Below are 26,873 nucleotides of genomic sequence, written 5' to 3'. Positions count from 1 at the left end.
CTTGCTTTTGTAAAAGCTTTTATTTCACTAAACGAGTCAGTAGTGTCCACTTATTAGAAGCAAAAACTGTATTTACATGGCATACGTCTCCCGTCGCATGATTTCGAAGGATGACGTGATGTTTACAAAACCAAATTGAGCAAATGCACAACGCAGGAAGGAAGAAAACCGGTTAACATGCACTGCTTTTGGTCCCATCAGATAAACAATGTACAGTAATACCTCTTTTTTACGAACCCTTTGGCTTATGAACTTTTCGGTTTACGAACGTTAAATTGAGGAAAATTTTACCTTGGCATACGAACATTTTTCGTACACGGAGCTGCCTCAATGAGTGATGTGTCGTTTGCTAACGAGCCCGTTCTTCTAACAACAAAATGGTAGCTGACTGTTTTTGTCCTCTATTCCCCGCCCCCAGTCTTCGGTTAAAGCCACGTGATTGGTCAAGCACGCAGCAGTGAAGGGAGGTGGTTTAAACATTAAAGAGACGGCCAGACGACAGTGAGAGTTTCAACTAGTATAGTTCAAAGGCAGAGTGTGGACTGCAAGGTTAAAATATCCCATCAATCAGGCTCCACAAACAACCCGCACAAGCCATCTGTACACTTAATGCAAAAAGCTATCAACCCAGCTAAACAGAACACAATTGATGAGGAACAAGGTAAAATGATCGCAGAGAAAGCACCTCCAAGGGATCATTCCTCAAGATGGTGAAAGAAGAAGGCTACGTTCCTCATCAAGCATTTCATGCTGAGGAAACCGGCCACTCCATTCCATCAAGCCATCAACGACCATCACAAATGTAAATAAAATGACTTTATTATATAGTACATTGTATTTCTTTCATTACAATACAATAGCACATTTATTATACATAAAATAAGGTATATTTGGTGTAGTTTTAAGGCTTATTTACTAGAAAATTATATTTTATGGGGACCTGGGAACGGATTATTCTCATTTTAATGTTTTCCTATGGGAAATTATTTTTTGGGATACATACTTTTCACCTTACACACTCTGTCTGGGAACCAATTAAGTTCGTAAGCCAAGGTATCACTGTACACGTTAAATGTGAAAAAGATGTCTGAGATATTTAGGCACTTCCCGGGTGTTTCCGTTATTTTATTTTATTTTTTTTTGCTCACTTGGCTGATTTGCCGTACATGTTAGCTATCTGCTCCTGGAACAAACGTCGGATGTCGGCGCGTCGGCTCTTCAGCGTGGGCGTGAGGAGGCCGTTGGCCACGCTGAACGTCTCGGGGTGCAAGTGGAGCTCTTTCACCTGGAAAGGCGACGCAAGTCAGTACAAGTTGGTAACTATTGGCGAGAAATCGTCTGCTAGCTTAACGCAACACAAAAATGCACACGGATGCTAATGTCAATGAGTGTCAACTTTCATACAATGGAAATGAACATTTGTGCTCAAGATGGCTCTTGATATGAAAAAAAAAACACACGTGGAAATTCTTTATGGTTATCAGCTGAACTCTCGCTGGTTATGTAAACCTTCAGTCCGAACTGCTGGAACTAAGCCAGAAAAGATGTCAAAGCTAACACTTGAGGCTAAACTTTTACTGCAGTGTACGACGGGGTGCTCACTTGTTCAAAGGATTTGAGTCCCGCCTCCTTGCCAATCTCTCTCATCTCCTCCAAAATTGCCTTCTTTACGTCCTGCGAGAGAGAAAGGTGGTCATTGATGTGAATAAATAGATGGATAGATGGCTAGCTAAATGGCTGAGAGCTAGCTAACTGGATGGATGGATAGACGGATCGATGGATTGATAGACGGATCAATAGATGCTAGCTAGCTAGATGGATATAGATAGACGGATAGATAGATGGCTAGCTAGCTAGATGGATAGATAGATGGCCAGCTGGATAGATAGATGGCTAGCTAGATGGCTGAGAGCTAGCTAACTGGATGGATGGATGGATTGATAGACGGATCAATAGATGCTAGCTAGCTAGATGGATAGATGGTTAGCTAGATGGATATAGATAGACGGATAGATAGATGGCTAGCTAGCTAGATGGATAGATAGATGGCCAGCTGGATAGATAGATGGCTAGCTAGATGGCTGAGAGCTAGCTAACTGGATGGATGGATTGATAGACGGATCGATGGATTGATAGACGGATCAATAGATGCTAGCTAGCTAGATGGATATAGATAGACGGATAGATAGATGGCTAGCTAGCTAGATGGATAGATAGATGGCCAGCTGGATAGATAGATGGCTAGCTAGATGGCTGAGAGCTAGCTAACTGGATGGATGGATGGATTGATAGACGGATCAATAGATGCTAGCTAGCTAGATGGATAGATGGTTAGCTAGATGGATATAGATAGACGGATAGATAGATGGCTAGCTAGCTAGATGGATAGATAGATGGCCAGCTGGATAGATAGATGGCTAGCTAGATGGCTGAGAGCTAGCTAACTGGATGGATGGATTGATAGACGGATCGATGGATTGATAGACGGATCAATAGATGCTAGCTAGCTAGATGGATAGATGGTTAGCTAGATGGATATAGATAGACGGATAGATAGATAGATGGATAGATAGATGGCCAGCTGGATAGATAGATGGCTAGCTAGATGGCTGAGAGCTAGCTTACTGGATGGATGGATGGATTGATAGACGGATCGATGGATTGATAGACGGATCAATAGATGCTAGCTAGCTAGATGGATAGATGGTTAGCTAGATGGATATAGATAGACGGATAGATAGATGGCTAGCTAGCTAGATGGATAGATAGATGGCCAGCTGGATAGATAGCTGGATAGATAGATGGCTAGATAGATGGCTAGCTAGATGGCTGAGAGCTAGCTAACTGGATGGATGGATGGATGGATTGATAGACGGATCGATGGATTGATAGACGGATCAATAGATGCTAGCTAGCTAGATGGATAGATGGTAAGCTAGATGGATATAGATAGACGGATAGATAGATGGCTAGCTAGCTAGATGGATAGATAGATGGCCAGCTGGATAGATAGATGGCTAGATAGATGGCTAGCTAGATGGCTGAGAGCTAGCTAACTGGATGGATGGATGGATGGATTGATAGACGGATCGATGGATTGATAGACGGATCAATAGATGCTAGCTAGCTAGATGGATAGATGGTAAGCTAGATGGATATAGATAGACGGATAGATAGATGGCTAGCTAGCTAGATGGATAGATAGATGGCTAGATGGATAGATAGATGGCCAGCTGGATAGATAGCTGGATAGATAGATGGATAGATGGCTCGATAGATGGCTAGCTCGATGGCTAGGTAGATGGCTAGATAGATGGCTAGCTAGATGGATAGATAGATGGCTAGATAGATGGCTAGCTAGATGGATAGATGGATGGCTAGATGGGTGGCTAGCTAGATGGATAGATGGATGGCTAGCTAGATGGATAGATAGATGGATAGAGGGCTAGCTATATAGATAGATGGATGGCTAGCTAGATGGTTAGATATTTGCACAAAGTTTGACAAATTGTCCACATTTGATCTCCTACTTACAGGTGTTTGACACAGTTCTTCATATGAGTCGACGAATCCTCGCTCCTTAGCCCAAGTCACGAAAACTTCACGGTCGGGGACAACGATGCCTACCAGGTAAGACTTGACCGCAAGGAGGAAACACAATTAATAGCCATGAATGTTAACGCGTTCGTAAACTGGGGTATCACTGTTTTAAGTATTTTTTTCAATATATAGTCAAGGGATGTTGTTGAAAAATGAGAAACAAAATCGATTTGTCCGCATTTCAATTACCAAATCTACTCCGTGGACATTTTGGTGACATTTTGAAGGAAAATTGATTAAGATGTCAAAATGTAGCGTACCTGTAAACTCTCTCCGTGCACAAAAACCTGCAACACGGGCGTACAACGTGTATAAATGTTTTCGATCTTCTCCGGGGCGACGTACTCTCCCTGCGATAGCTTGAAGATGTGTTTCTTCCTGTCAATGATGCGCAACGTCCCGTTCTGATGGTGCCAAAAACAGCAAGAAAGTCACATTTTTATTATTTTTCACGACAAATGACCGACCGAAAAAATAAATAAAATTGCCATTTTGATGACAAACTTACAGGAAGCCACTGTCCAACGTCTCCGCTGTGCAACCAACCGTCACTGTCCAAAGCTTCTGCCGTCCTTTCGGGGTCTTTCAAGTAACCTCGGAACACGCTAGGACCGCGGATACAGATCTGACCATATGGAAAAACGTAAAAATCAGTAGTCAGCACGCGTCGCCATTTTCTACAGAAGATACCCATTTTAATTTAGTAACTGAGATATTGTTGCGAAAGTCTCCTTATCGCTGGGAAGCCCTTTTTTCAGAATTAATATCATTCAAATTCATGTTAAATGGCTCGTCTCGAGGTCAAGTATGTTTTTGTAAATATGGTAAAATAATTTTGGATTTTATTTTATTATTTATTCTTTTAAATGTGGCATTTCACCCCTAAAACGAGTATACACGTTTTTACAAAATGCTTTTTTTTCAGTCAGCGACGAGTATGTTAAAAGCTTACCTTTTAAAACCAGCTACAGTGATACCTCAGCTTATGAACTTAATTGGTTCCCAGAAAGTGTGTGTAAGGCGAAAAGTGTGTCTTCCAAACATTAATTTCCCATAGGAAACAATTGAAAATGAAAATAATCCGTTTTCAGGTCCCCATAAAACATAATTTTCTACCAAATAATCCTTAAAACTACACAAAATATACCGTATTTTATTTATAATAAATGTGCTACTGTAGTGTAATCAAAGAAATAAACTGTACTGCATAATAAAGTCGTTTTATTTACCTTTATGATGGTCGTTGATGTAGTTGCCCCTTGATATCCGAGTGAAGTTGCCGTGCTTTCTCGGCGATAATACCCTCACTCACGTTGTCCCCTGTTAGCTGCTTTTTGTTAATCCAAATCAACAGAACTTTTTCAACCTCTTCTCTTGCCCGAGACCGTTACTTAGACAACACAGAAACGCCCTTAGCCACGCGTAGCAATGGTCGACTTAGCGTACTGGGACGCTAAGTCACACAAACGCACACCTTGTTTGTGTTTCTCAATTATCTCCTTCTTCTGCTCGACAGTAATTTTCTTTTGTGTCCTCTTCGGCTGAACCCTAACCTGTGGTGGGGTCTTTTTCGGTCCCATAATAGAAAAAGTACTCCACTCGATAACAAACCATGTGTGCACTGAAAGACAGCCGGTGTGTAAAACTAGTGTTTCCCGAAAACTAGTTTGTATGCCAAGATTATATTCTTGCAAAGTTAATGTTCGTAAGGCAAAAAGTTTGTTAGCTAAAGCGTTCCTAGACCAAAGTATCTGTACATTCGTCTATGCTCATCAATTTTGATTTCTTTGTAAGCCATTCTACACGTGAAACAAGTATTCTCGTGGTGTTTTGTTTCCTTCTAATTGACACTTTTGTAACGCTGACATTATTTGAATACGCACCGCAGAGACGCGAGTATGAAAATCTTCGGATTTCTGAAACTTAACATGTAAGGATATAAAACATATTCTCACCTCTCCCTCGCCGTTCTTTGCAAAGTAATTCATGTCGGGGATATCCACCAGCTTAACCGTCGCACAGGGCAAAGGAGCGCCGACATGTCCTGTCAAACAAACGCTAAATGTCACACTCGTAAAGGAAAAGCGTTCACTCAACCCGGAAGTAACTCAAATAGATAGAAAGTATGCTAGCTAATAGATAGCTAATAGACAGCTAGCTAGGCAGCCGCATAACTAATACATAGCCAGCTAGATAGCTGGCGAGCCGGCCAGATAGCTAATAGATAACAAATAAATAGCCAGCTAGGTAGCAAGCCTGATAGGTAATAGATAGACAGCTAGCCAGACAGCCGTGTAACTAATAGATAGCCAGCTAGATAGCTTGCGAGCCAGCCAGATAGCTAATAGATAGCTAATAGATAGAAAATAGATAGTCCGCTAGATAGCTAATAGATAGACAGCTAGCCAGACAGCCGTATAACTAATAGATAGCCAGCTAGATAGCTCGCGAGCCAGCCAGATAGCTAATAGGTAGCCAGCTAGGTAGCAAGGTAGATAGCTAATAGATAGACAGCTAGCCAGACAGCCACATAGATAATAGATAACCAGCTAGATAGCTAGCGAGCCAGACAGATCGCAAACAGATAGCAAATAGATAGCCAGCTAGATAGCAAGCTAGATCGCTAAGAGATAGACAAGTAGCCAGACAGCCGCATAAATAATAGATAGCCAGCTTGATAGCTAGCGAGCCAGCTAGATAGCTAGCGAGCCAGCCAGATAGCTAATAGGTAGCCAGCGAGGTAGTAAGCTAGATAGCTAATATATAGACAGATAGCCAGGCAGCTGGATAACTAATAGATAGCCGGCTAGATAGCTAATAGATAGCAAATAGATCTACAAACCAGGTAGCTAGCCAGATAGCCAGTCGATAGCTAACTATGTTACTCAATGAATAATGGAGTTTTACTTCACGAAAGCTAACGGCTATGTACGGTTTACATAGTGGTTAGCTTACAGTAAGCTAACCACGAACCTACGACGTCACCAATTGACCTGAACGGAGGCGTTCCCAAGCCTAACCTGCCGTCCAGTCTCCCGGCATGGAGAAGGTGCATCCCGCCGTGCATTCAGTCTGACCGTAGCCTTCAAAAATGAGACATCCCATCGTAGCTCGCAGAAAGGAAAGCACCGTGGGGCAAATGGGCGCCGATGCGGTCAGGGCGAAGCGAAGGTTTCCTCCAAAATTGGACTGGAACACAAACGAGCCGCGCGACTTCATTTTTTTTTTGTTCCAGCAACAATAACTTGAGCAAAATCCCACTCCAACAGTAAGTCAGACCATATTTTTTCCTCATCGACCTCCGTCGTGCCAAAAATGTTCCGTTGCCAGCGTTCGCGTGGGTCCAATACACTCCTCCCACAGGCGCAATATGCTGCGTTTGTTTTTGGCATAGCTCGCGGGAAGAGCCTCAGTTTCTCCGACTAACTTTTCGTACAACAAAGTGGATTCACTCCAAGCTGCTTTGTGTTTTCATTCTGCTTCGAGGCTGGATGAAAAAACATTGTTTGCTTGATTTATGAAGTGAGTATTATCAGGCTTGAACAGAATTTTAGCATTGAACTGGTAAAAAAATTGCGTCAAGAGGTTAGCTTAGCATCTCGGAAACATATCGCCTCTTGCTCAGTGCACCGCAATAGACTCTAACATAGAAAATAAACAACGGTAGACAAAACTACCCTTAAAGGACAACCGACGCCTCCGGACAAGTTGTGTCCATAATTTGTGAAATCACTTGAAATGACTTCTACTGAGCATATTTTACAATGTTTCCACCGCATATAGCTATATTTTACATTTTAAGACTCGCGCTGAATATTCAGGAAGTCTTGTTCTTGGGTTGGTGACGATTCCTGACTTGACGTCACTGAAGGAACGCCGCCTGAAAATTTCGTGTTGATTCGTGTTGATGCCGAAATTAGAAGGAAAACACATAAATAACGCGATGGTGAATCGTTGTGTGTTGCACTAAGACTACTATTTGATACTAGTTGCCACAAATTCCCAGCAGACAAATCAGCCCATTTCCAACGGAGCTTGGGCGCCATTTTGTGCATTTTCTCGGACGCTACATTGGAGTCCAGACGGCTCGAATTGATACGGAAGGACTTCTTTAATCGATTGCAAACATGTATGCTTTCCTCTTCGAACTATTTGCATCATATTCATAAGTGGATGAGTAACAAGAAAGCATCTTCTCCAAATCTGAAGCCATTGTTTTGATTTGCGAGCAAGGCAAGAAGTCCTGGCGTGACATCACGAACAAGGGGGCGGGACCTTCTGAAATTCGATATTTCCAGGGTCATTTTGAAGTAGTTTTGGGACACTTTAAGTCATTTTTATTGGCGTTTTGCATTTGACTAAAAGTATCAGCCTGCTTTTTTGGGGTATTTTAGATGCTATAAAACGTTTTTCTGATGTCAGTTAGGAAACAAAAAAAATTGTCCTTTAAAAGGGAGTGTTTACCTGTTTCGACATCAATGGCCATAGGTCAGTATCATCCAATCAAAATTGCGTTTTCGCCAACTGCCGCCCAAACAGGAAATGAACAGCGAAAAAGCGAAAATATGTATTCAGTTTTAGCGGCGAGCCAGATGCAATCATCAAAAGAGCCACGTAGGTTCCCTATGCTATGGCACTAAAACTATTAAAAAATACAGTAAAGTCTCGTTATATCGATATCGGATATATCGATAGTCCCGGTTATATCGATACTATTTCTATGCACGCACGGAGAAAATTACATGCAAACAGGGTTGGATATATCGATAGTCCCGGTTATATCGATATTTTTTCAGACTCCCTTGAATATCGATATAACGAGACGTTACTGTAACTGCAAATTTAGTATTGTGGAATTAAATAGAATACTAATCAAGCATCTCTTAAAAACGAATTCAAACTGAATCCAAACGGAGTGAAAGCCATCATAACAAAAAAAAAAACATCTCAAACCTTTATAAACTGACTCAAGGCCAACCGAGTTATATAACCCAAGAGAAAAGAAAAAAGATCCTTGGCTCCACCGACCTGAATTCTGTTGAAGACCAGTTTATCCCAGAGGCTGTTATTGCGTACGAGGCCGCCGCTAAGCTCGGCCTGCTTCCTCCTGACCGCATAGTGAAGCAAAGCTCGTCTCAGCGGCGACGTCATGGAGCCTAAGATCTGAACAGGGAGCGAACTTGAAGAAAACAATAAATAAATACAATCAAATAATGAACGTCATCTGTCTGACAGACCTTGTCGTAGATGCGGTTCAGCACGCGTGGCACGACGGGGAACAGGGTGGGCTTGAGCGTTTTGATGTCGTCCATCAAGAGGGAAATGTCACCTTGGTAGAAGCCCACTCGAGCTCCGTGACAGAACATGGATACCTAAACACAGGATAAGCGGTAGTCTTCATTTAGACCACAGGGTTGTCAATGTCATTTTTTACCGCGAGCCACATTGGAGTGACGGTTTGAAGCCATTAGAATGTTTCATTTACACCACATAATACATACAGAATGCACAACCAGTTAACTCATTCACTGCAAGACGTGCAAAAATGTGTCCAGTCTAGTGCCAGGGTTATTGTCATAGTCACTCGAATTCCAGGACCCACAAAATATTGAGTTTTAAGATTACATCAACATTAAATACAGCGTTAGAAACATTAGACTCTCTTCTTTCATCAGAAAAAAAACAGTTAATTCCTAAATAATATAGGTCTGGAGTTATATGATCTTGAAATGAGGGTGGCTGTCCAAAATGCAATGCATACGTATTGGTTTACATAGCGCTTTCACAACAGCTGAAGCTGGAACAAAGGGCTAACATGGGAAAAAGGGAAATCATGCCCCCTTGTGGAAGGGAAAAACACTGCGAGAGGTCTGACCAGCATGTTTATCAGCACCCAAGCATGGAAAAAAACAAAAACCGAACAAATTCGGGAATGGCGCGCTGCGTCATATAGTGACCTCGGCTTACGAACGCTTTAGCTAACGAACGTTTCGCCTTACGAACATTAAATTTGCGAGAATATAATCTTGGCATACGAACTACTTTTCAGGAAACACATGTAGCGCCACAATGGCTTGCGGACTAGTTTTCGGCGGAAGAAAACCAAACCACACGGTCCAACAGCGCCACCGTGGCTGCCGGACTACTTTTCCACACCCACTTTCTTTGAGTGCACTCAGTGCAGACACAAAAGAAAATTACGGTCGAGCAGAAGATCATCGAAAAACACAAACGAGGTGTGCGGTTGTGTGATTTCGCGTCCCAGTACCAGTATGCTAAGTCGACCATTGCTACGTGTTGCTAAGGGTGTTTCTGTGTTATCAAAGCAACGGTCTCAGGCAATAGAAGAGGTTAAAAAAAGAGGTTGTTGATTTGGATGAACGAAAAGCAGCTAGTAGGGGACAGTGTGAGTGAGGGTATTATTGCCAAGAAAGCACGGCAACTTCACTCGGATATCATCAAGAGGCAACTACATCAACGACCATCATAAAGGTAAATAAAATGACTATTATACAGTACAGTTTATTTCTTTGATTACAATACAATAGCACATTTATACATACAATAAGGTATATTTTGTGCAGTTGTAAGGCTTATTTAGTAGAAAATTATGTTTTATGGGGACCTGGAAACGGATTATTCTCATTTTCAATGGTTTCTTATGGGAAATTAATGTTTGGAAGACACACTTTTCACGTTACACACACTTTCTGGGAAATAATTAAGTTCGTAAGCTGAGGTTCAATTCCTCAATAAATTCAAGAATGGCAGCGAATGAGTTAATAAATAGTTTTTAAATCTTAAGAATCAGAATCAGAATCACCTTTATTGCCAAGTATGTAGAACACACAAGGAATTTGTTTCCGGTAGAACACGCTGCACTAGTATCGTCGTCAAAAAAACTGCTAAGTGGCACTATACAGTTCCATTTTGGCTACTGTTGAAGAGTTCAAAGAGTTAATGGCTTGGGGGAAGAAGCTGTTTAAATGTCTGCTGGATTTGGTGCGCATGGATCGGTAGCGCCTGCCTGAGGGGAGTAGCTGGAAAAGGTGGTGGGCAGGGTGCGGAGGGTCCAGTAGGATTTTCCGCGCCCTTGTTCGGATTCTTGCAGTGTGCAAGTCCTCGAGAGTGGGTAGGGCGATGCCAATAATTTTTTCCGCCGTCCTTAAGTCAAGAATGACTGTTATTTTCGTCACTGATTTATACTCTCATACACGTTGAATTACATCCCTTATGTAGCTCAAACGTCTCGTTTTCAATGGTGAATAATACAAAAAAAAAAAAACAAGAATATACTAAAAAAAAACAACAATGGCTACAAGACACAATGAATTCCCTTATTGATGAGTTGTCCTGCCATGACGCTCACCTGGATCATCCTCTCAAACATGTGTGCCAAAGGTAGGTAGGAAATGGAAACATCTTCTTGTCGGATGACAAAAGAACCCTGGCAGAGGGGAAAATAACCAGAAAAATGATTCAATCCTCCGGGGAGACATGACGCCTCGTAGGCAATCAAACATGTCGCGTGTTTTTTTTTTGTCTCCACCCCCCCCCCCCCCCTCTTAGCATTTAGAGAAAAAACATGGCTGTCTGTAAAGAGGCAATTAGTTTAAGCAGCTCGCAGCCACAGGGCCAATCAAACACTCAGTTAATCATACCATTACGCACAACGGGGAGGAAATAGAGATGGGGAAGGGGAGACAGAAAGTAGACATGAAAAGATCCTGTGGGAGGAGACGGGATTGCAAAACGGACCTCCAGGATCTTAATGACAGAGGAAGTGTTGGAGGCGATGTTGCCGTGGGTGATCATGGCTCCCTTGGGCTTGCCTGCACATAAACAAACCGAGACGACATTAGTGGCGCGTCCCGACGCCGCCCGTGGGCTATGTTGCTGTGATGTGAGCCGGGGGAAAAATGAGGTGGTACCTGTGGTTCCGCTGGTGAAGCAAACCACGGCCAGATCTTGAGGCTGGGGGGGCTGAAGCGCAAAAGGAGGAAGGGGGAAGAAATTAAGAATACCTCCATTAACTTTGGGGGGGGGGCGAATTTGGACGGATGATCTTAATGCCCGATTCTGATTTAGTGCCGGCATTTATCGTCATTTTTTTTTATAGATAGGCCTATTTTCATAAACAATACAAAACAATCACAGCAAAGTTAGTTTCACTGAAGAAAAAAAACAATAACAAATCAGCCGTGAAATAATTGGATGTGTATAATGTGTATACGTGAGTACAGAAGCTCCCCGACTTACGAACATTCGAGTTACGAACAACGGTACATATGAACATTTTTGTAGTAACATAAGTCGTATTCCCTCCAGTTGTACATGTACATGTCTTTATAGAGCATATATTTTATTCAATCTTTATTTTTCAGTACAAACCAATACAGTTTACTTATACAAGCCTTAAACACATTTATCCATCCATTTTCAGTCCCGCTTTATCCTCATTAGGGTCACGGGGGTTGCTGGACTGGGGGACACCCTGAATTGGTTGCCAGCCAATCGCAGGTCACACAGAGACAAACACCCATTCGCACTCACACTCACAGCCAGGGACAATTTTGGAGTGTTTAATCTGCCTGCCATGCATGTTTTTGGAATGTGGGAGGACCCGGAGAAAAACCACGCGGGCCCTGGAAGAGCATGCAAACTCCACACAAGGAGGCCGGACCGGGTATTGAACTCACGACCTCTGCATGCTAACCACTCGATACTGGGCCGCCCTAAACACATTTATATAAATCTTAAAGGACAACCGACGTCACTTTTTTGTTTCCTAACTGACATCGGAAATACGTTTTATAGCATCTAAAATACCCAAAACACGCAGTATGATATTTTTATTCAAATGCAAAACACCAATTAAAATGATTTAAAGTGTCCAAAATCTGCAAAAAAATTGAGCTGCGAATTGGGCATTTTCAGAAAGTCCCGCCCCCAATTTGTGATGTCACGCCAAGACGTCTTGCATTGCTGGAGAATCAAAACAATGGCTTCAGATTCGGAGAATATGCTTTCTTGTTACACTTCCGGTTATGAATATGATTCAAATAGTTCTGAAGAGGAAAGCATACATGTTTGCAATCGATTAAATCATTTATTCCGTGTCATTTTGAGGCAACATTGGGGAGAAATGGATCACCAAAAAAGAGGCAGAAAATGGCGACCAAGCTCCTGTGAGGAATTAATCAGCCCGTTTCCACAGGCTGATAAATTCCTTCCATGGAGCTTGGTCGCCCTCTTCTGGCGGCTTTTTGGTGCAACACGAGGTTTTCAGACCAAACAAGTACAGCAAAATACATTGACGTGATGGAAGGACTGCTACAATGTGTCTTTTTTTTCGGTCAGGGGCGTTCCTTCAGTGACGTCACGTACAGAGTCGTCACCAACTCGAAAACAAGACTTCCTGAATATTCAGCGCGAGTCTTAAAACGTAAAATATAGCTATATACTGTGGAATATTTGTAAAATACGCTCAGTAGAAGTCATTTGAAGCCATTTTACAAATTATGGACACAACTTGTCCGGAGACGTCGGTTGTCCTTTAAATATACTCACTGTATATAAGCCTTAAACATAGTCAGTTTGGAAAGTATTCAGAACTCTTCACTTTTCCAGCATTTTCTTATGTTACAGCCCAATTGAAAAAAGGAATACATTCATTTTTTTCCTGAGAATTCTACACAAAATACTCCATCATGACAACATCAAACAAGTTTTGGTATATTTTTTGTAAATTTATTAAAAACAAAAAAAAGAAAAAAAATCACCTGACTGTACATTCCATTCAAAATACAGTAAAGTCTCGTTATATCGATATTCTCGGGAGTCGGAAAAAATATCGATATAACCGAACTATCGATATATCCGATCCTGCGGCATGTAAATTTTCTTCTTGCGTTCATAGAAATAGTATCGTAATAAGCAGTACTATCGATATCACCGATATCGATATAACGAGACTTTACTGTATAGCACTGAAGCAACTTATGAACAAATTCACCTTACGAACGATCGTTCGGAACATATTTCGTTTGTAAATTGGTGAGGTTTAGTACATGACTGTAGCTTGATTGGTTCCCAGCGCTGACATTTGATCAGTCAAATCAAGATTTTCACATTTCATGGGTGATTTTGGTCCCCATTAACCGTGATAAATGGGGGGATTACTGTATACACTTTTCTCAGCATGGGACCAAAACAAGGTGTGTCACTCACATTGTTTAAAATCCATTCACAGGTCAAAAAAAACAAACAAACAAAACAAAACTCACCAAAGGCTCTTTGAGGTTCAGCCTTCCGAGATCCTACAATATTCACAAGAAAAGATCCGCGGTCATGAGTCGAAAAAAAATAAATACATAAGAGCACACTGTCCGCTCACCATGAGCTGCGTCAGTTTGAGAACCTCCACCTGGCAACCGCACGCCCTCTTGGCGAAAGCCTCGCTGAAGTCATCAAAGAGAACCAGGCAGCAGAGTTTCGGAGTGACGCCCTTTTCCTTATTCTCCAACAGGCAAGCGGCCTTCTCTTCACGGTCGCACACCACCAGGGAGATCTCCGCTAAAATCCAACATGAGCGCAACGGTGAGTTCTTCCGATTGATATTAACCATAAAATGATATCATTCTGATATATGTTGATGTTTTTGTTTCCCCGCAAAGGACGTTCTTACCCAAGTGGAGAATATGGACCATGGCCTCCAGCCCCAATGTGTCATAAAGAGGAACCAAAGCCATGGAGTAAGTGTAGCAGGCCAGCTCAGTAATGACCCACTGTCGCCACCAGAGGGAGACAAAGTAACACTTTAACAATCGCTTTCTATGCTCAGTCAAGCAGATAACCCTTTGAAAAAAAATGACGTAAAATGTCAGCCAAACGGACAAAGACACTCTGGGAAAATATAATTATGGTTTTGGAGCTAATCCCACTGTTGAAATGGAGCAAATAATAGCTTTTGCTACCCCTTGTAGTCTGTGAAAATGGTCCATCCAGTCGGGCATAATAGAAATGATGATTACAGCAGCCGACTTGAATGAAGAATTGCTGTCTGGAGACACACAGTGCCTGTAGTACGCCACATATCGATTTATAAAAGTAAATATACTTTAAGGACACAAAGAAACTTCAAAAATGAAGTTTCGAGCTTCATTCTGGGTTTTACAGATATGTTTTGTGGTGGACTGTGTGAGAGATTGATATAAACTAAATTATTACATTTATTCCAGAAATATATTGTCATGTATTAACTCATTCTCTGCCATTCAGGAATTTATTTGGTAATTGAAAATATGACATATAGCGCCATTCCCGAATTTGTTCAGGTTTTGTTTTTCATTAAAAATAATAATAATAACAATAATAAAATTTATTTCTAATCATCTTTCAAAACTCTCAAGGACACTTTACAGTCAAGGGATAAGAACATTTATTTTCAGCTTTTCATGCTTGGGTGCCGATATAACGCTGGCCATGGCCTCTGGCAATTGTTTTCTTTTCCACAAGGGGGCAGCATTTCCCTTTTTTCCATGTTAACGCTTTGTTACAGCTTCAGCTGTTGTTAAAGCACTATATACACCAATATGTATGTATTGCATTGTATTTTAGATAGCCACTCTCATTTCAAGCCCATATTACTCCAAACCAATATAATTTAGGAATTAACTCTTTTTCTGATGAAACAAGAGAGTCTAAAGTTTGTAACGTTGTATTGAATGTTTATATATTCCTAAAACTTGAGTGACAATGACAAAAACCCTGGCACTGGAGTGGACACATTTTTGCACTTCTGGCGGTGAATGAGTTAATATTGTAAAAAAAACACTAAAAACATTTAAATGGAGAAAAAAAAGTATTATTTTGAAATTGTACCACAATGATCTATCGTGAGCCTGATGATTGTCGGTTTTGCAGTCCTGTATTTATTCCAATTTTGGTCCGGTCACATGACATCAGATCACAACAGAATCGAGCCTCCATGTTGTCATTTCTGAATAATTGGAGGGGGGCTCAGGGAGGGGGACAACATGCAGCCTGTAGATAACAGCAGGAATCCAAACATACTGTACCTCCGGTCTGTTCTGTGCAAATATACCAACAAATTGCTTTGGGTTGGGCTTGCAGCCTCGAGCCAGCAGACCGGAACCCATCATTTGCGCTCGTTCGGCCACCTGAAAGGTCCAAAGACAAAATGGTTGAAACATTGAGCCTTGTGAATACAAAACAATGTGTTATACCTCAGTGTAGGATATCCACTGGTAGGCTTGGCCTGGCTTCCTGAAGCCAAGACATGGTGCGTTACCTAAAAAGAATCATAAAAGCCCATCATTGTGTGTGTGTGTTTGTGTGTGTGTGTGTGTGTGTTTTTTGTTTATTTTTTTTGTTAATTGACTTGTGCAAGCTAAGGGTGTGTCATGTTTTTAGTTTGTGCTTTATTTTCAGAGGGATGCCCATTATTTTAACAGTTGTGTATGTTCAGTGTCGTTATCGCATGCATTCCAACAGTTGCAGTCCAATCGCTGTTGATTGATGAGGATGCCACCGATAATACACTTGAACACCCCTGCACTGTCCCAAATAATCGATCCCATTGGTTCCTATCTTTTTGATTTCATTTTGATTTATATAGCGCTTTAACAACAGCTGAAGCTGTAAAAAAAAGTGCTAACATGGAAAAAAGGCAAATGCTGACCCCTTGCGGAAGCGAAAAATACTGCCAAAGGTCTGACCAGCGCTTTATCAGCCCCCCCGCAAGAAAAACCAAAACCCAAACAAATTCGGGAATGGTACTGCACGTCATATTTTCAATTCCCGAATATATTCGGGAATGGCAGCGAATAAGTTAAATTCTATTTCTGTATGCAGCAGTGTCGCAATGTCCTTTTCGTCAAGGGCTCCAATCAGTAACGGATTTAATTTTGCAAACAAACAGCAAATGTGGCTGCTGATGGGGGAGCCGTCTGTGCAGTGACGCTGCAGGCTCCAAAAGGGGGACGGGCCGATTGGTTTATTGATTCATCGTGTCTGGAAGAAATGGAGACAGAATAGGGTCCCCTTGACTTAGCTGCAGCTTCGTACTGACTGGAGATGATTCTGTCTTAAACCCGTTTGCAAGTACGGGAGGTGAAACCCCATCCAAGAAAATGCGTCATTTAGATTCTTGTGAGAACCCAACAGAATCATTTCGTAAAATTCCCGTTCCGATTTCAACGATGATTGCACATTCATGACCTTGTTCTAATATACCAATGTCCCACCTGCAATCCTCAGGCCTCTCTGGAACATCTCATAAACCGTCTTGGTGTCCTCGTGGTAGAACTCCAGGAGCGAGTCATCTGGAAGAAGAGCGGATCGCCTGCAACTGGGATCCCCCTATGACAAAACACCGCAACGGTAAGTTCCCCCCCCCCAAAAAAAAAAACGCCACAGAGCGCGGACGCGGCTAGGAACGTACATTGACGGCGACAGATTGGGCCTGAAGGTCACAGGGAGGGCGTATGGGCCGCGGACGGGTCACCAACCAGTATGCGGTGAGTGAGGCGAGTGCTCCGATACCCAGCAGGGACAACGAAGATAGTGAGAAGGATGACGGCAGGGACAGCAGACCCGATTCTCCAGCTTGATCTGATTCGGAAACTTGAAGTCCCAGGTTGGATCGAAGTAACTGTAACCACTCCTGGAAATTCATGACTGAACGATAGTGAGAAAAGTGTCGTTAGTACACCAACTTAATATTTTTCAAAAGAGTTAATTTCTAAATCATATGGGTCTGGAGTTATCTAAGCTTGAAATGGGGGCGGCTGTACTGCCAAACAAAATTCTACATTGTGTATTGATTGGATATACAGTAAAGTCTCGTTATATCGATATCGGATATATCGATAGTCCCGGTTATATCGATACTATTTCTATGCACGCACGGAGAAAATTACATGCAAACAGACATATATCGATAGTCCCGGTTATATCGATATTTTTCGGACTCCCTTGAATATCGATATAACGAGACTTTACTGTACCTTTATTCATCTCGCAGTGAAGAAATGTGCTTTTCACAGCAGCAAAGTTATGAAAGGAAGAGGAAAGGAAAGAATGAAGTAGAAAAACAAAATACGGGAGCTGCTGGAAAGGCAGAAACTCTCGCGGCGCCATCTTGAAGTAAAAAAAAAACCGAAATAACACATAATATGACACCGCAAAGACACAGAGAGTCATTCATTTTTCAGCACTTGCTGTACCCTCTTTGTGACATGAAGCAGTTCTAGATGAAAGAGGAGAGGAACAACCACATAGTGTAGCTTTGCTTTTCTAACCGCTTGCTTAACTCATTCACTGCCAGACCATGTTCAAAAATGTGTCAACTCCAGTGCCAGGGTTTTCAATTAAATTGCAGGACCCACAGAATATTGAATTTTAAGACTACGTTCAATGTAGCCTAAGAAACCTTAGACTCTCTTCTTTCATCAGAAAAAAAATAGTTAATTCCTAAGTTATATGGATCTGGAGTTATCAGAGCTTAAAATGGGGCGACTGGACAAAATTCAATACAATACATACATATTAATTTACAATATAAATATGTAAATGTATATATAAATTTGTGTATACATTTTATATAGTGCTTTAACAACAGCTGAAGCTATAAAAAAAGCGCTAACATGGAATAAAAGGCAAATGCTGCCCCCTTGTGGAAGGGGAAAAAATATCGCCAGAGGTCTGACCAGCGCTTTATCGGCACTCCTCCGCCAGAAAAACCAAAACCCTAAATGATTTTTTTTCCGCCATTTTGTCTCCTGAGATGGGGCCGGGGGGGATATACATTCTCACAAAAGTGAGCTGCCTCCAGCCTCTGTGAAAACGGTGTGAAAAAGAACAACTCATGCTGGGAAAACCCTACTTGGCACCGCATATCGACTCAAAGACAAACTAGAGCACGACTCGGAAGTGATCATGACACCTATTGCCCCCTCCCCCTTTCAAAAACAAACAACAACAACCTCCCTTTCCCCATGCCATGGCATTTTTCTAACGTGCGTCAACCTGCGTACGCTGTTTGGTAGCGAAATAGGGGCACGTAGGGGCCCCTTCTCAAGCCCCCCCGTCCCTTTCAACATGTCACATCATATTGTTCATATCCCGACTGAATAAAAGATGTCCCCCAAAAAAATGGATAAAACATTTTAATGGCGACTATTTACTCCAAAATCTGACCCCGCCAAACCCCAACCTGAAGTATTTTTCCTAATAAATGAGCAAGTACAGACAACCCCTTTTTCTCCAACCTTTCACCCACTTTCTTTCTCTTGTACTCAGTAGGGGAAGGGAAAGCTTTAACAACAAATTGCCTCAGTGGACAAAAGTGGTGCCCACACTCAGCTTGGCAGGATTCACAGTCGACCGCAGTCGCCCTCCATTTCCAACGTCCAGCAGCAAGCTACACTTTACAGACGATCTGCAGGTTCAACTTTTTCCACAACAACCATTTTACAACTTTGTGACTCATCTTTTAATTCCCGTCGAATGTTATGGTCAGTGATAATATAAAAAAAAACAGACCGCATGTCTGTCAATCTGCGAGACACTGTGACCTTACTAACGGCTCAATTTTTTCTTACTGAAAAAAAAAACATGCACATGTGTAATACAGTGAGACCTCAACTTACAAACACCTTAACTTACAAAGTTTTCGTCTTACAAACGCCAAATTTATGAAAATTAAACCTTATAATAAGCACTATTGTCATAATACACACCCACCACGGCTGGCGGAGTGATCTTCGGCGGAAGCACACGACCGAACAGCACCAGAGGTTAAGTTACCAACAGTCCTTATGGAAGGTGACTCTCCTTCCATAAGCCATCAACGACCATCAAAAAGGTAAATAAAACTTTATTTTACAGCACAGTTTATTTCTTTAATTACAGTACTCAAGTAATGCGCCTCTCTTTCCAAACAGCAATTCCCTTTGACCTTCGACCTCCACCGCCATTCCATCAAGCCATAAATGACCATCACAAATGTAGATAAAGTGACTTTATGATACAATTAAGTGTATTTCTTTCATTACAATACAATAGCACATTTATTATACATAGAATAAGCACTATAATGTTGTGTGTAGTTTTAAGGCTTATTTAGTTGAAAAGTATATTTTATGGAAACCCGGGAACGGATTATTCCCATTTTAATGGTTTCCTATGGGAATGGTTTTTTCAGATACACACTTTTCGCCTTACACACTCTGTCTGGGAACCAATTAAGTTCGTAAGTTGAGGTCTCACTGTATTTCATCACGCAATTTGATTATAAAAATTTCACCTGTAAACATGAATACTTATAACAAGTTACAACATATTTCTAGCAATAATCAAGTCTGTTCTTTGTTGTAGAGCATTACGGCTTTGAATTTGAATGTGTGTTCTTACGATTTATAATATTTATTAAAAAAAATATGATATTACAATGAAAAAAACACCGTAAAATGTTTCATTTAACTGATTTCAAAATAAAATTCCACTTCACCGGAACTTATCTTCTCGGAACTTTTGTTTCTTCTCGGGACTTTTTGCACGGACTTGTTTTCTCGGTGGTCGACTTTGCTTTATACGAGTAGCGATATTTGGTATCATTATATCATAATATTTAATGACGAAAACGGAATCGAAAATACAGTAAAGTCTCGTTATATCGATATCGGATATATCGATAGTCCCGGTTATATCGATACTATTTCTATGCACGCACGGAGAAAATTACATGCAAACAGGGTCGGATATATCGATAGTCCCGGATATAACGAGACTTTACTGTATCTCAAAATTCCATTTAACAATTTTTGCATATCCCATACAAACATTCTTGTCTGCCCTACATATCTAAGAATGTGCAAAAATCGTTCATAATGCGTCAAAATATGGCCGGTTGATAGGTATGAGAAGACTTGATTTTGTTTTATCACCATGAAAGGGATTTATTCTTGACGAACAACCATGAGATCATATGTTTATTTCACCCAAAATGCCCATTTTGAACCAAAAAGTGAAGAAAAGAACTTTGTATGTATTGATAAACGCCTCAGAAATGCATCGCTGACTTTATTTATTTTTTTTTTTTTCAAACAAAGTAGGTAGAAAATAAAATGGCACCAGACACTAGATGAAATTTCTTCCCTTTTAACTCGAGAACAAACAAAAGTTAACGTGAGAAGATGCATGAAAATGTTTTATTTTGGGTCGCTCAACTAAACAAACACTTAGACTGAACCACCGTAGGGCTGTTTATTTATTTATTCGGCATTTTTTTTTAAACCTTTGATGCTTTATGGATTAAAAAAATGACAGTTGAAACATCCACTACCCCCCACCCCACCCAAACTCATTTGTATCTGACCTCAATTGCCCTCCCCCCCGTCTTCTCACCCTCATTCATGAAGACAATTGTCAAGTCCTCAGCAGGGGGGTTTTCTCTTCCACTTTCGACTCAAAAGAAAACATGAGACAAAAGGCAGGGGGAGAATTTTAGTCAATCACCTTTTCTGATACAACTGAAATGTAAATATTCAATGAACCAGTGGTGGGATTTCCAGATCACTCCTAGGCCTTCAGTAGTGCTATGTCTGAATCAATCCACAGCAGCCACTGTAAAAATAAGTGTGGTGTGATTTACTACACATCCTGTACTGTACTAGAGTGTACAGTTAGCCAGGAAATAACTTGTGAAGAAAGAAATACTGTCCTTAACCTGTTTGAGTTTTTACCATCAAAGTGGTAAAAACTGATACTATGATTGGCTCGTGACTAGCCAATCATGCGACTATCCAATCATAGTTTGCGAAAACTCGTTGACCAGCGCCTGCAAGAAGACGTTGGTACCCCTTTTGGGTTGCCAACTCGAAATCTGATTGGTTAAAGCAACAGTTTGATCGACACATTTGATGCTCCATGGCCTGCAGAACTGATTGTGAAGGCGTTCAGTTAGATTTCTGACCGTGGTAACAAATGACGGCTGAAATGTGATTGGTTGAATTCATGAACAAAATATAATTCACATTAGTCTGTGATTAAAATATGATTAGGCCAGCAGAGAAGGCTTTGCAGGCCTTGATGTTCCGCCACTGCAATGAGTAGAACAAAATACTGTATGGCCAACATAATTTGACGTATACAGCACACGGTTTTATCAATCATTTTAAATTAGCATTTTAACGTGCTGCTGTTTCTGCTACTGTGGCACTTTGGAAGGTCGGAAAATTTGGAGTGACACCACAACGTATTGTTAACATGTGTAAATCAGAATTTGCGGTTGAAGTAGGTTGCTAAAATGACGACGGGGAAAATTAATCAATTTGTCGGTTAACTCGTAGTCATTTTCACTCAAATTGCAAGGTCCACTGAATATTGTGTTTTCGTACTACATAAACATTCAATTCAGCGTACGAAACCTTAGACACTCTTCTTTCATCAGAAAAAAAAGTTAATTCCTAAATTATATGGGTCTGGAGTTATCAGAGTTTGAAATGGGGGCGTTTGTACAAAATACAATACATACATATTGATTTATATAGCGCCGTAACAACAGCTGAAGCGAGAACAAAGCGCTAGCATGGATAAAAGGCAAATGCGTCCCCCTCGTGGAAACGGAAAAAAACATTGCCAGATGTCTGACCAGTGCTTTATCAGCACCCCCCCCCAAGCAAGAAAAACAAAATCCCGAACAAATTTGATAATTCCGCTCTATGTCACATCTTTCAATTCCTGAATAAATTCGGGGATGGCAATGAATGAGTTAAAATATTCAAAACGCCCGTTGATAAAGTTTTCCTATAACAACCACTATAATACTCCACGATTACACCCAATCCTGTAATTACAACAAATGCAGATAGCAGAACACAACACACACAAAGCAAAACTACAAACTTAAACCTGCACAAAGTAAAACCAGCACAGAAACAATCATTCCAAAAACAGACCGTACGCACCTTAAACTTTTTAAAGTACCCCTAAGCTTCGTTTTACGAACAATGCGGCGTTACCTTTCTAGTCGAGTGCAGCCGTCTCGTAAAATAAATGACACGAAAGTCAACAAAGCTCACCAATGACATCCTGCTTAAAGCAACGCAATAAAAGTAAAAGAATGCGGCTTCTAAGGCACACGTGGAATACCCCGAGGCGACCTGCAGGTCTGTGCACATCCGCGCTCGACGCCAACCACAAAAATCAACACCGATATCACATCTACATGCCGATTTCATCTTTAAAAGACGGCCATCGAATAACATAGTTTGAGGTAGCCAAAATTTGAAAGAAGACATTGTAGCATCAGGTTGAAATTCTTCCTTAATAATATATTTGAAAATGGCAATTTGCTGTTAATCAAGACATTATTTTGGCAACCAAACGGCATTGATATAGTCAACATCTATTTTTTCACTTGCTATGGCGAAAAAAAACAAAAAAAAAACAACAGTACTTGGTGACAGTCCAATTACGCAAACACACCTCTACTTACGAAACTAATTGGTTCTGGGAAAAAAATTCTTAAAGGACAACCGACACCATTTTTTTTGTTTCCTAACTGACATCAGAAAAACGTTTTATAGCATCAAAAATATCCAAAACACGCAGACTGATATTTTTAGTCAAATGCAAAACACCAATAACTTAAAGTGTCCAAAATCTGCCACAAATCAGCTCGAAACTGAGGATTTTCAGAAAGTCCCGCCCCCAGTTAGTGACATCACACCAAGTCGTCTTGCCTTGCTCAAGAAACAAAACAATGGGCTCACGGAGTTCCGATTCGGAGAAGATGCTTTCTTGTTACTCATCCAGTTATGAATATGATTCAAATAGTTCTGAAGAGGAAAGCATACATGTTTGCAATCGATTAAAGTAGTCCTCCCATATCAATTCGAGCCATCAATGACAGCAATGTAACGTCACAGAAAATGCACAAGATGGCGCCCAAGCTCCGTTGGAAATGGGCTGATTTGTTTGCTAGGAATTTGTGTCAGCAAATATCAAATAGTAGTCTTGGTGCAACACACAACGATTCACCATGGCGTTATTTATGTTTTTTCCTTTTAATTTCGCCATCAACACGGATCAACACTTAGTTTTCAGACCAAACAAAGTACCCAAAATGCATTGTGTGTCGCTTTCTCGGTCAGGGGTGTTCCTTTCGTGACGTCACGTGTGGATCGTCATTAACTAGAAAACAAGACTTGCTTAATATTCAGCGCGAGTCTTAAAACCTAAAATATAGCTTATTTATGTGTTTTCCTTCTAATTTCGCCATCAACAAAGTTTTCAGACCAAACAAATTACCCACACACACACACACGCACACACACACACACACACACACACACACACACACGCACACACACGCGCGTACATACATAAATAAATAAATGTTGGTCATTAAATCTTTAACTGCATCCCCGCCATTTTTTGCCCTCTTTAGCCTGTTCGATCAAACAAACGCAGACACAAATGGTCGACGTTCTTCTTTAGCCAATGGTATTCCAGGATAATAGCCAGGTAATAGCCAATGGGAGAGCAGCTGTAATTATGCTGCATTCAGGAAACTCGGATTTCCTAATAAGTGGCCCATACTGTATTTTTACCTTTCATATCTTGAAATTTCTTTCATACCATGAGACAATAGTATCTTGTTGAGGCGTTTCGTAACTTAAAAAGTTTGTTTGAAGAGACATTCGTCAGGAGAGGTATCACTACATTTATATTACACAATCGAATTGGTATATTTTTTTTGCGTCTGACAATCAGTACAAGAAACGGAGACCTGACGTGAACACCAAAGCTGCATAGTCGCTGACTGACAATGAGAGAAATCCTCTGGAAGTCCTCCACCCCCTTCACCCACCACCCCAACCCAGAAAACTGCAGTTGGCAACACTGGGAGGGGGAGGAAAGCGGGGAGGGGGGATGGGGCTTTTTAATAGGCAAGAGCGTCAGCAACCTAAAGGACAAACTGGAAAAACGAATTCCGCGCTCCGTTCACCCGCAGCATAGCGTGGCCAAGTTGGGGGGTAAAGGGGGGGTGAGGTAGACAGTTAGAAGGGACAAGTGAAGCTCACTAGGCAGTGGAGGAATTGAGATGAGGGGGGACGGAATGGAACGTTCCATGTTATTTTAACTGCCATTTCCTGATGAAGCGTGAGGAATACGGACAAATTTGGGCAAGTTTGTCTTTCCAAGAAAGGAAGACTGATTGACTGATGAAACAAAAAAAAAAGGACAAAGAAATTCCTGTATCCAGGAAAGACAATCCACTATGAGCAGTAATTGTTTTTTTCCTCCTGATCATGCCTGTCAACTTACACATATTTAATACATTTTTTTTTATCATTTCAAATAATGTACTGTGTACAACAACTTTTATACGGGTATAAAAAATGTGAACTGATCATACAAAGACCATTTTGACTCAAATCCAGTTGGTCTCAACTGTTCGTCGCTAACGACGACGCTGCCGCCGATCGCTACTATTGTCAGGGCAAACCAGCAAAAGTAATCCTCAATCTTATATATATATACAGTAAAGTCTCGTTATATCGATATCGGTTATATCGATAGTCCCGGTTATATCGATACTATTTTTATGCACGCACAGAGAAAATTACACGCAAACAGGGTCGGATATATCGATAGTCCCGGTTATATCGATATTTTTTCGGACTCCCTTAAATATCGATATAACGAGACTTTACTGTACAGTATACAGTAAAGTCTCGTTATATCGATATTCTCGGGAGTCGGAAAAAATATCGATATAACCGGACTATCAATATATCCGATCCTGCGGCATGTAAATTTTCTCCTTGCGTTCATAGAAATAGTATCGTAATAAGCAGTACTATCGATATAACCGATATCGAGATAACGAGACTTTACTGTATATATATATATTTTTTTATCACTGCGTACGATTGGATAGATAAAAGCATAATGTGCACATCGCGGTAAGCGGTCTGCATTTCCGCTAGTGTTAGCGTTTTTTCATCATTTCAAATAATGTATGGCGTAGTACAACTTTTATATGGGAATAGTAATCATTTATCAGGCTAGCTATTAGCCAAGGTTGACACGTATGCGAGGTTATCTGGGGTTTAGAAACTAAAAAAATAATAAAAAAACTAGGGTTACTTATCAAAAGCACTAAGATTGTACTGTACATTCAAATATCAATGCCTTAGACCAGAGGTCCCCAACCTCCGGGCCGCGGACCGGTACCGGTCCGTGGGTCATTTCGTACCGGGCCGCGCAGAAAGAATAAATAATTGACATAATTTCCGTTGTATTTATTATCTGAGTCCGCACTATGTTTTATTTAGAAAAATGAGAATCAGAATCAGAAAGCCTTTATTCGTCCCACAATGGGGAAATTTACAAAAATTACCAGATTACATCCGTCTATGACTTACTTTTGACGCATGTCAAAACGCTTGTCTAGGTCACGTAGGTATCATTTTATTTTGTTGTATTTATCCGCCGGTCCGTGAAAATATTGTCGGACATTAAACCGGTCCGTGGTGCAAAAAAGGTTGGGGACCACTGCCTTAGACAAACTAAAAGAAATTTAGTTGATGTTACATACACAATGTAATTTATTTAAAACCCTAATGATTTGAGCAAGGTGTTTTTTTTTTTTTTATTACATCTTCGTCATTGCTTTAATTGAAATATTATGTGTCAAAAAGTAGAATTCCTTATCGCAGCTGTTCGGCACAAAATCCGAACTGGGGAAGTTGACAAAGTAGTAAATAACGACATTTTCTGACCGCGATGATGCCAATCAAATCAAAATGGCAGACGCTTTGTAACGGATGCGACTGGTTCGGTCAGGTGTACCTAATGAAGTGGCCGGTGCAAGTACGTTGCTCAAAAGTCACGTGGTGTGTTTTCGATCAAACCAATCGACGAAAAGCCATGCGATAGATTTTTAAAATAATAATCATAAAAAAATAAAACTTGGAAACCCTCGAGGAAAGTTCGTTCATCACTTTTCAGCCTGAGTAGGCGACGAAGGCCGCCGGAAGCCCAATCTTTACCAAACATGAATTAAGGTCTTATGAGGTCATAAAAAGAAGAAAATATTTCACACAATAGAAAAGGAAGGACTAAAGTAAATCACCTGTTATTGTCGAACTCGGCGCTTGATGGCTTCGCGCTCCAAAACTCCTTCACCGTTCATCCATCGGAATCTGCTCACTCTGAAGTCGACGCTCATTACCAAC

At 41.0% G+C, this 26,873-nt stretch overlaps 1 protein-coding gene across 3 annotated transcripts; it reads right to left on the bottom strand.

The window, feature by feature from the left end:
* Nucleotide 1: 1 nt before the first annotated feature.
* On the bottom strand, nt 2-26,860 carry acsl2 (acyl-CoA synthetase long chain family member 2). Of its 3 annotated transcripts, none has more exons than XM_088993624.1 (20): nt 26,771-26,860; nt 17,066-17,301; nt 16,869-16,983; nt 15,849-15,913; nt 15,681-15,782; nt 14,288-14,387; nt 13,997-14,175; nt 13,887-13,919; nt 11,532-11,583; nt 11,359-11,432; nt 10,970-11,047; nt 8,838-8,972; nt 8,629-8,763; nt 6,621-6,789; nt 5,556-5,644; nt 4,109-4,225; nt 3,861-4,004; nt 3,535-3,636; nt 1,603-1,674; nt 2-1,285 (listed from the first exon to the last, which is right to left on the bottom strand). In XM_088993624.1, the coding sequence occupies exons 2-20, from the start codon at nt 17,297-17,299 to the stop codon at nt 1,145-1,147; spliced, it is 2,136 nt and encodes a 711-aa protein (XP_088849750.1). In that variant the 5' UTR covers nt 17,300-17,301; nt 26,771-26,860; the 3' UTR covers nt 2-1,144. The 3 variants fall into 3 exon arrangements, with proteins under 3 accessions (XP_088849750.1, XP_088849751.1, XP_088849752.1); XM_088993625.1 differs by lacking the exon at nt 26,771-26,860 and adding an exon at nt 22,647-22,779; XM_088993626.1 differs by lacking the exon at nt 26,771-26,860 and adding an exon at nt 22,593-22,707.
* Between the last annotated feature and the right edge of the window lie 13 nt (nt 26,861-26,873).

The sequence above is a fragment of the Hippocampus bargibanti genome, linkage group LG04 (assembly GCF_051943395.1).
Source record: "Hippocampus bargibanti isolate YZ-2025 linkage group LG04, ASM5194339v1, whole genome shotgun sequence".
NCBI lineage: Eukaryota > Metazoa > Chordata > Actinopteri > Syngnathiformes > Syngnathidae > Hippocampus > Hippocampus bargibanti.
This window is presented reverse-complemented; position numbering and strand designations above follow the sequence as displayed.

Excerpts from the sequence above, each read along its gene's own strand:
- acsl2 (XM_088993624.1), bottom strand. The coding sequence starts at position 17,299 with ATGAATTTCCAGGAGTGGTTACAGTTACTTCGATCCAACCTGGGACTT. Across the intron at positions 13,920-13,996 it reads TCAAACTGACGCAGCTCATG|GATCTCGGAAGGCTGAACCT; the intron begins GTGAGCGGACAG and ends TGAATATTGTAG. Across the intron at positions 6,790-8,628 it reads TGGTCTTCAACAGAATTCAG|TCCAATTTTGGAGGAAACCT; the intron begins GTCGGTGGAGCC and ends TTTGTGTTCCAG.